This window comes from Mchenga conophoros, linkage group LG3 (genome assembly GCF_057382185.1).
Source record: "Mchenga conophoros isolate Kocher_MC1m ecotype Shallow Benthic linkage group LG3, M_conophoros_male_GT1.1, whole genome shotgun sequence".
NCBI classification, from domain to species: Eukaryota; Metazoa; Chordata; class Actinopteri; order Cichliformes; family Cichlidae; genus Mchenga; species Mchenga conophoros.
This window is the reverse complement of record NC_140528.1, coordinates 18,914,148-18,924,841: the sequence shown is the minus strand read 5'-3', so window position 1 is coordinate 18,924,841 and position 10,694 is coordinate 18,914,148. Positions and strand designations below refer to the sequence as shown.

General features: G+C 42.9%; 1 protein-coding gene across 1 annotated transcript; it reads left to right on the top strand.

Moving 5' to 3' along the window:
• The first annotated feature begins 3,833 nt into the window (after positions 1–3,833).
• LOC146577551 (protein NLRC3-like) lies at positions 3,834–5,869 on the top strand. The gene is made up of 2 exons (XM_085268358.1): positions 3,834–3,922; positions 4,038–5,869. Exon 2 carries the CDS (start codon positions 4,238–4,240, stop codon positions 5,867–5,869), a length of 1,632 nt encoding a protein of 543 aa, XP_085124484.1. The 5' UTR covers positions 3,834–3,922; positions 4,038–4,237.
• The last annotated feature ends 4,825 nt before the right edge of the window (positions 5,870–10,694 follow it).

The window sequence follows — 10,694 nt, the reverse complement described above, 5'->3', positions numbered from 1 at the left end:
CCAGAAGTGTGATAATATAATTTATTTTGTGTAATAAACAACTGCAAGGATAGATGATTACAACAAATAGATGACTAATACATAAAAGTAATACATAGATGAATAATGATGATGAGTTATGATGCGTAATCATGGGAACAAGCGGGTTTACAAACAGGAGCAGCTGATTAGCTTTAGAAAAGCTGAAATAATACCTCAACTGAAGCCAATTGCACTAAATGCACTAAATGTGCACTGTTACAAGAATATTTTTCTTTCTATTGTTTTCTATTAATTTATATAATTTTAAATTAAGCACGACAGAGTTCTTTTAAAGAAAGATTTACTTTTATTCTCAAGAGTTAAGCAGGACAGGCTTCTGTTTAAGAAAGAGACCTATTTTACTGTGTTAATGTTGTCATTTTGAGCTAAAAATAAATGGCTAAATGATTTTCATATGGTCATGTCACAAAGAATATGCATCTACTTAAATCAAATTCAAGTCAAATGGTTAAAAAAATAATTTCACACACAAAAAAAGAGCTAAAAAATTCACCACACTGGGAAGGGTGAAGACAACTGGGTCGCCCGGCCCTGGCCACGAGGTGTCCCTTATTTATTTCTCATGGAGTTGGCAACCCTATGTTTACATGATCGAAATATCTTGAACACAAACACAAACAAACAAAGAGGAAGACCGCACAGCAAGGAAACAACTACAAGTCCCAGCATCCTCTGTGTTTAGGGAGCAGCAGTGAAAGTGAAAGTATTGAGCCTCCGTTCAGAGCAGCAGGAGGAGGAAGGTGGAGCTGAGGCAGGTGAGTGTTAACATGAATATGTTTCTTCTTATGACATAAAATAATTCCACGCTGTTCGTGTCTGTGGGTGAAATGTGAGGCCGGTCGGCTCCTCTGAGCGCTGGTTTCCTGTAAGTAGAGAGGAAGTGAGTTTAGCTGAGCCTCCGTTTAGTGTGAGAGAGCAGGAGGAGAGTGAGAGCTGTGCTGAGGCAGGGTGAGTGTTAACACCGCTCTGACATTACTGTGTCTCTGTGGCGGGAACAACAGGCTCCGTCAGTGGAGGCAAAATAATCAGACTTTGGTTTTTCAAAGGAAACAACTTTATGTCGGAAGTTCCCGCACGCTCATTGGATAACGATGTGTCAATCTCGAGCTATTAGCCAATGAGCGTGCGGATTCACAGAAAGACCCGCCTTTATCACGGGACTTTAAAAACTACAATGGCGACAGAAACTCCGTGAGTGGAGTTCAGGGTGACGTTATGAAACTGTGACGTTTGAGCCACTTCCTGTTCTCAGTCCCAGCGTCCTGATCACCGAGGTTTCTGTTGCTCTGATATCTGATATTGATTATATTGGTAAACAGGCTGTAGCATAAACATCAGGTCTGTTCTGAAAACTGGCTTTATTTTTTCAAAGTAAGGGAATATCTGTGGTCTGATACCGCGGGCTCATGGGCTAAGGACTTGGATTGACAAGTCAAGCGCAGATGATTGTGTTGTTTCTTATAAAGGCTTGTGTGTGTGTGCCTTCCTGTGTGTGTCCTTGTGTCAGTGGAACTGAATCAGTGTGTTAGAGAAAGTGCTCCTCTGCTGTGCCGTCATCGTGTGGATGCTTCTTTTAAAGTTGGAACTCATGTCTTTATGATCTGCTTCATTTCATTGAACCTTTATTTCTAACCATGAAGTCCCTTTCAGGTTACAGCCTCCTGGTTAGGTTTAGGCTGTTATTGTGCTTCAGGCTGAAATATGAGGAGTAAGGAGTGGGGCTGGTTAGCCCTCATGACCCTCACCATAACACATACGTCACAGGACAGTGTTTACCACAGAAACTCCATGAAATGATCAATGAGAACTTTAGAAACCCGTCAGTGTGATGCTTCCAGTACAACAGCACCTCTGAGTGTGTGTGTTTGCCTCTCAGACTAACTCCACCCTGACATCAAGAAGATGGAGGAAGAGGATGGAGCAGCATCTGCAGCATCCAGCTGTTTGTCTGTGAGGAGTGACCGGTCCAAAGGATTACCTCCACACTTCAGTAATGAACCTGCAGCAACAATGTAAGAGAGCTGCTGACTCATTTATTCAGTGTAAATAATGATTTTGATGCAATGGGAGAATAAAAATGACAAAAACAGTTTTAAAAATAAGGATTAAAATATTAAAAACTGTTTTTGAGTTTCCTGATGTAGTACAAAAATATATGAACATAATATTTTACGGTTCTTTTAGGCAGCACCAAACAACAAAAAGACTATTTTAAGCTGTCTGAGGTAGTGAGTCAACATGTCACACTGGGTCAAAGGTCAGGGAGTAAAAGTGTGTTTTAAAGGAGGTTTAAAAGCAGCGAGTGAAGGAGCCTGTCGAGGTAAATCGTTCCATAACTGATCAAATTCAGTTGGTGGACCTCTGTGTGAAATCAAGCATCTGGTTCACAGAGAGGATAACCCTCACATGGGCTGTACAACATTATATAGGGAGACAAAAACAGAGATTATCGTAGCCATCGCTCTCTCGCATGGACGTGGCAGTCTTGCTGTCTGCTGCGAATCCTCCCCGTACCTCCGTGACCTCGTCTGGTATCTGCTCCCTCCTCTGTAAGAGACAGTAAAGGAAAACACGTCTCTGCCTAGTCTTGAAAATCTAATCTTATCATCCATTGTTCTTCTAGGGCCTCTTCTTCTTGTGGCCTCAGCTAACTGCTAATATTTAAATGGCTAACATTAACATGTGTGCCAGCCAGGTTCACATTTATGATGAACTATGATTAATTAACTGATGTTGAAACTGGAGCTTTACTGACCTCTGAAATTCCTCCTAAAGTGTTATTCAGTGTTGTGACAGTCAGCTGCTTCAGCTGCTGCTGGGATGGGCTGTGGCAAAGAGAACAGAGAAAATCCAAATCAGAGTTTTTCTCTGAATTAAAAGGAAACAACAATATATTCTACATGGTGAAACTGATGGTTTCTGGTGTTTGGGTCTGTTTTTCTGTATTTATGCAGATAAAGTGTAAACTCAGATGAATTATACCATCAAATGTTAAAGGAAAATATCAGGATGAGTGTCTGTGAGCTGAGAAGGACGTGAAGCGAGCAGTTTATCCCAGAGCTGAAGCTGCTCTGTGTGCAGAGATGAGCTCAGATTCCTGCTGTGATTGATCAACAGTCACAGAAATGTAGACTTGTAGTTATTACTGCAGTATGGTCACAGCAGATACTGATAAACATGTATTATGAGGATGGATGATCAAGTTTCTCACTCTCTCCTTTAAATCTCAGTTTTTTCTTCTTCACAGTTTATCTGTTAATTTATTAATGAATAACACTGAAAGAGTTTCTGTTATATTTCCCCTTGAACATCAGCTTATTAGGGCGGCATTAGGAAATAGCCCCCCTCCAAAGAATGAATAAATGAATGATGATAATAATAAAATGATTCAAAAGCAGAGCTCAGAGTGGTAGAATGGTCAAACATGGATCCACGGGTGGTTCAATTGCATTTGGTGACGTGACTAAAGCAAATCTTTCAAATAATCCCACCATCAACGGGATGTTGTCTCCTTTACTACGGTTACTTTACTTGGTCACCGTGGGAATTTCTTTGAAATGAACCAAATTCTTTTATTTGTTGGTTGTTGCATATTTAACCTCTACAGTCAGGAAAGGAGGAGATGAGGCCTCAACAATGTTGGGTTGTAGCTGTGGTTCAGGTTAGAGTGAGTGTCCATGGAATAAATGTAAGTCAGTGAACTGGAAACATGACTGTGTTCAAACTTTGTTTCCTTTTTATAATGAGTCTAATCAAAGGTGGACAGAAGTATCTCCACTGTGACTTTTCTGTGTCACCATCAGAGCTTCTGCACAGTGTGGAGAAAGATCCAGAAGCAGAGCTGGACTGCAGACAGCCAGTCAGAGCAGCTGTGTACAAAGTAAGACTGAACATCTGTCTGCTGATGGACTCATTCTGAAAACTGGACTTCTTGTGTTGTTCAGACATTGAAGAGTTTTCTTTCTCTTTAGTCTCATTGTTTTTCTTTCTTTCAGCAGATGTTGGTCTGCAGGAGGTTTTAGATGAACATAAGATCAGTCTGAGGAGGAGATGTGAACGTGTGACTGAAGGAAGTGATGAAACAGGAAGTAGAACCCTCCTCAACAGGATCTACACTGAGCTCTACATCACAGAGGGACAGAGTGAAGAGGTTCATACCCAACATGAGGTGAGGCAGCTGGAGACAGCTTCCAAGATGGACGCCCTCCATGACGCTCCAATCAGGTGCCAGGACATCTTTAAAGCCTTACCTGACCAACAGAGACCCATCAGAGTGGTTCTGACCAACGGCGTGGCTGGTGTTGGAAAAACCTTCTCAGTGCAGAAGTTCACTCTGGACTGGGCAGAGGGCTTGGAGAACCAACATGTCAGTGTGGTGGTTCTGCTTTCATTCAGGGAGCTGAACCTGATCAGAGATGAGCAGTACAGTCTTCTGGAGCTGCTCCATGTTTTCCATCCAACATTACAGAAGGTCACAGCAGAGAAGCTGGCTGTCTCTCAGCTTTTGTTCATCTTTGACGGCCTGGATGAAAGCAGACTGTCATTGGATTTCACCAACAGGAAGCTGCTGTCTGATGTCACACAGAAGTCATCAGTCAGCCAGCTGCTGACAAACCTCATCCAGGGGAATCTGCTTCCCTCGGCTCTCGTCTGGATAACTTCCCGACCTGCAGCAGCCAATCAGATCCCTCCTACATGTGTTGACAGGCTAACAGAAGTAAGAGGCTTCACTGACGCCCAGAAGGAGGAGTACTTCAGGAGGAGATTCAGTGATGAAGAGCTGTCCAGCAGAATCATCTCCCACATGAAGACATCCAGGAGCCTCCACATCATGTGTAGTATCCCAGTCTTCTGCTGGATCACTGCTACAGTTCTGGAGCACATGTTGACTACAGAGCAGAGAGGAGAGCTGCCCAAGACCCTGACTGACATGTACTCACACTTCCTGCTGGTTCAGACAAAGAGGAAGAAGAACAAGTACCACGAGGGACATGAGACGAGTCCACAGGAGCTGACGGAGGCTGACAGGGAAGTTCTTCTGAAGCTGGGGAGGCTGGCGTTTGAACATCTGGAGAAAGGAAACATCATGTTCTACCAAGAAGACCTGGAGCAGTGTGGTCTGGATGTGACAGAGGCCTCGGTGTACTCAGGAGTTTGTACAGAGATCTTCAAAAGAGAGTGTGTGATCTTCCAGAAACCAGTCTACTGCTTTGTTCATCTGAGCATTCAGGAGTTTCTGGCTGCAGTCTACATGTTCCACTGTCACACCAACAGGAAGACAAAGGTGCTGAAGAACTTCCTTAAACCAAAATCTTTAATCAAGATGATTTCCAGTCTTTTTGATGACGATGATCTCCAATCACTTGATGTATTTCTGAGGAGAGCCATGGAGAAATCCCTCCAGAGTAAAAATGGCCACCTGGACCTGTTTGTTCGCTTCCTTCATGGCCTCTGTCTGGAGTCCAACCAGAGACTCTTAGTAGGTCTGCTGGGTCAGACAGAGATCAGTCCAGGAACCATCCAGAGAGTCATCAACAACCTGAAGGAGATGAACAGTGATGAAATCTCTCCTGACAGAAGCATCAACATCTTCCACTGTCTGATGGAGATGAACGACCTCTCATTATTTCAGGAGATCCAAAAGTTCCTGAAGTCAGAGAACAGATCAAAGAAGGAACTCTCTGAGATCCAGTGCTCAGCTCTGTCCTTCATGCTGCAGATGTCAGAGGAGGTTCTGGATGAGTTGGACCTGCAGAAGTACAACACATCAGAGCGGGGACGACAGAGACTGATTCCAGCTGTGAGGAACTGCAGAAAGGCTCGGTGAGTCCAGATGTGATCATTAACATCATTGATCAGTGTAGGTTAGTAGTTTAATGTTGAAAATAAAATCAGATTGTAACCACAAAGTGTTTGTGTCCGTACGCTGCAACCTTCCACACCATTCCTTTATTGTACAGACTCAGCAGCAGCTCCATGGATCCCAAATCCAAGAGTGGAGAACAGATTTGAAGTGTGTCACATCCATGCAGTCACAGCTGTGTCCACCATGTTTCCACTGATATTAATCCTGTTCAATGACACGTTTCATATCAGTGAATATGTTCTTTAGGACGTCCACTGACATGTTTAAGTGTCCTGCTGGAAATCACTCAAATCATCCATGAAATCCATGAAAAATCCTTTTAGTGTTTCTAACTTCACCCTCTGTCCTCTCTCTCTCTCCATCCTCCTCACTGCTTCTTTCACTGATAATCACACAAACATCGTATTCAGCTACAAAATAACACAATAATATCATCTGATGATCATTATTATAAGAGCAGGATCCATATTTGATATCAGAGTAACACACTGCTTGGTTATGTGCAGTCATCATCAGTGACTGTGGGTCAAACAGAAGCTCTCTGATTGGTTGCTGACCTTGGTCACCTGTCCACTCTCACCTGTTTGTGTTTGCTCTCTCTTTGCTTTCTCCATCCTCTCTCTCCTTTCTCTCCCTCTCTGTCTTTGTACGTCACTCAGGTCCAATGGAAACAGTGACATTTACAAACGTTCTTGAATAATTTATAATACTTTGGAACAACAGTAAAACAGCCAAAAAAGTGTAAGACTGAAGCAGGTCCAACCTTATAACCAATACGGGCTCCACCCCAAACAATAACCAAATTCCCTAATATACTAAAATCACTCAGCAGTCCAACTGCTTTCCACGGTCCAACCGTATTAAATCCTTTAGCGGTCCAACCGCATTCAATCATTTTTAGCAGTCCAACTGCATTAAATCCTCAGTACTGTCATGAGATTCTCATCAAAATCAAAGCAGACATTCCCCAGTAATTTCAGTGAGTAGACTTTAATTTGTAATGTCCAATTTGGCACACTTTGGAAATAATTCAACAGGTAGTGCCTTACCTTTGGATAAGCGGCTTAGAACAACAATGAGAAAAAGAGAGCTGATTATTAGCTCATCAAAACACAAAACAAAATCACAATGAATTATCGGTTAATTTCATTTAAAATAATTCATTAAGTATTTATGTACAATTCAAATTAGTTAATTACATATTTTGTTGGTTTGTTTTCTATTTTAATTATTTTACTGACACATTTAATGAATTATTTAATGATGTATTTATTTAATTCACGTTGCTACTCCTGGCCCTGCATCGCTGTTCATAAATACATTTTATTTGTCAGCTTCACCCATCAAAGTCAGGGGGCGGGGTTAATGCTGATCAAGTCAACACCATTGCTTTGGTCTGGTGGGCGTTCTTTTAGTGGGCTTTTCTCAATACTAAGTAGGCCTACACACCAGGGTTTGGACATGTGTGGACCCAAACTATACTTTTACCCTTTTTTGTGTGTCACCAAATACACTTTAATATTTTCTAGACAAGAATGTAGTGGCGTAATCTTTAACCTCTTTTGGCTCCAAACAGAAGTGACAGACTTGAGCAGGGTTCATTTAAAGGCTGACAGAAGTGGAGTGGTGACGGGGAGATGTTTGACAGGACAGTGTTTCAGCCACCACAGGTTCATGTTGTGCTCCATCAGTCAGTGAAGATGAAGTCAGTGCTGATGAGGCTGTAGAGTGTGTGAGGGATGTGAATGAGGATGATGAAGATCTGATGATAGCAGATAAAAACAGGCTGCAGAGACTTTGAGCCATACAGGGCACACAGTGTGTGTACAGAACAGCTGAAATCATTATGGAGGCCTCACTGGAATATGGAAGCATCACAGTACAGCTTCAGTGAAGCATTAAAGTCTCTGATATGAGATGAGAAATGAAGCAGCCAGAGCTTTTTCATGAGTGGAAACCCACTGTGACTGTGAGCTGCTGCTACAGCCTCCAGATTAGCCAGCAGCTCATCCTGCTCAACATTTTCTCACCAACTTTAATTGAAGTGTGATGTTTTCAGCTGGAGTGATGGTCAGGGTGGCCTCCCTCTCCTCTTCTTCTCCTCTTCCTCTTTCATTTGTAAAGCCACTTCTGCTGCTTTCATTCATTTGGAAGTCCTGTAGCTGAGTTTGGGAGAGACTAACAGCCTCGGCAGCAGAGGGGAGAAAGGCTGTAACACCACCACTTTACTCTGTTCTACCTGTCACATCATTTTATCAGGAAACAAATATGCTCATGTTTTTCCTATTTTTGTCTTGAAGATGTAAGAAGATCACATGGTGCTTTTTTATTATTGTGTTGGTTTGTTTGCTGTCTCTTGGATGGAGCCCAGCTGTGCGTGGCCCCTGGGCCTGTGGTCAGAGTGTGTGCTGGATAATCCGGCCCAGGATGAGGCCAAACTGACATGGGATGAAATGTCTGTCACATAATTGAGCTTAGTGTAGTTTCATTTCTGCACAATTTAAAAACAACCAAAACTTTGTTCTGTCTTTTCTATGTTATACTGTAGACTTTCTCTGATACTGTGTCCAAAAGGAGCAGCTTTTACTTTGAAGGGGAGCCGTCTCTGTTTCCTCTTCAGGTTGGATGATGGAAGCAAATTAGTAGCTGTGTCCCAAAACGTCGGCTGCATCCTCCAGAGGCTGCATTTGAAGGCCGATTACATCACAGCCAGGCGATGAAGGCTGTCCGTATTTGTCGACTCCTTCAAATGTGCCCGACAAATGCGTCCTTCATTTCCCTGAATTTGAAGGATTCGTCGGGTGTGTCCTTCGTGGCCCACCATATCCCAGAATTCATATCCCAGCCAAATTTCAGCTGCCAACAATGGCGGCAGCTACTAAGTTTTCAAATTACTCTTATTAATCTTTCTGGGTCACAAAATAAACTTTTAACATATTTTCAGGCGAGAAAGTAGCTGTGTAAACTTCAAATATCTGCTCGGTTTATCAAGACATCACATATTTGCAAAAGTGTGCCGACGTTTTCGGAGATGTCTGTTACCCACCCGCTCGCTAGCAAGCCGGGGGTTCAATGGTCACTCCAGCCGGCGAGAGCAGCGGACGCCCAGCTTCATTGTTTTCAGACCCCGCTCTTTCGCTACTCAGGTGAAACACGATATATAAGTCACTCGGATAACTTAAAAATGTAATTGTTTGCCTTTTTTCTGTGTTTTATTTGTTCCGGAGTAAATCGGTTTGGCTGAGATCAAAGTTCCTCCGGGATTTTCACACAGCTGAATAAACGTTAAACAGGAAACTGATTAAACAGAAGTGTGAGACGGTCGAGAGTTTACGCCAGTGTCCTGTTATATTTTAGATAGCAAGGAGCAGACGGCCGAGTTTATTAAACTCCACAAAGACAGCGGTGACGCAAATCTGAAGGCTAGACCGTCCCATTTCACTGCCTCGCACTTCCAGCCTTTTCGATCTTTGAAGGACCCGGCCCACGTAGACCACGAATACCGGGTCCTCCGAAGGATGCAGCCGACGTTTTGGGACACAGCTAGTGTGTGATGTTCTTTCAGTGTTGCACTTTGTAGACGCTCCCTGAGCACTGGTCTCACAGCCAGCTGCACATAGAGACCAGTGTTGTTAGTCCAGGTCAGAAGATGACTTGTTGGAATGAAAATGAGCTTGTAGTTTGTCTGCTTTAATAATGTGACTGGAAAAAGGTGTTGGACTTCAAATATGTCCATTTCTTTCACACTTCACCTTTAAAAGTGAAGCCTTGTGGTTCCTGGAAGGAAAAACACGACTTTTTCAAGTCTTTGTCCTGTTTTATGAGAAATGTACGACTTTAATGTGAAATATTCAGAGTTTTTTCTCTTGTTGTGTTTGTTTGAAGCTGCTTCCTGTTGGCTTCAGCTGTTTGGAGTTTCCATTTTCTAAACTTCTACATTCTGAACCTTCTTCAGCTCTGAACAGATGATGAAACACTGAATGATTTCAAGCTCACACTTTGTCTAATAAACTTACATCTTTCATTCTTTATACAGATTGTGGGGCTGTGGTTTGTCAGAGATCAGCTGTGATTATCTGGCAGCAGCACTGAAGTCCAACCCCTCCCATCTGAGACAGCTGGAGCTGAGCCTGAACAACAAGCTGCAGGATTCAGGAGTGAAGCATCTGTGTGGTTTCCTGGAGAGTCCAGGATGTGGACTTGAAACTCTGGGGTCAGTCAGCATGTTTTAGTTGTGCTGAGATGAATATGATGTGAAAGTTGTGCTGACACTAAACTGCAGACATCAGGCTGATATTATACTGATCCACACTGAGGATCTTCATGGTAAAGTCTGTTTTCTTCTTCTCTGGTTTAGTCCATTGACTGCAGCAGAACAATGTTCACATTTCAAACAGTGAGACTCAACGTATGGCCCGCGGCCCACACGCGGCCTGCCCACCTTCCCTGATTCAGAGAGAGGGGACCCTGATTAACTGTGTAGTGTTCTTCCTCACAGTTCTAAGTATCAGACACAACAATGAATAATCCACAGCTGACTGTCTTTAGCAGGTCAAAGGTCACGGCACACAGCAGACAGTGGGAAATATTATAACTCTGATCATTTATCAGCACATATCCATATGTATAAAAACAAAGCTGACACTGTGAGACTTGATCAGAGGTGTGATCATCACAGCAGAGGCCTTTGTGTCAAAGTCACTGAGGATCAAACAGAAACACATGAAGCAGATTTTCCTGTTCTGGCTTTTTATAGCAGATAACCTTCAAAATATTCTGCAGTCCA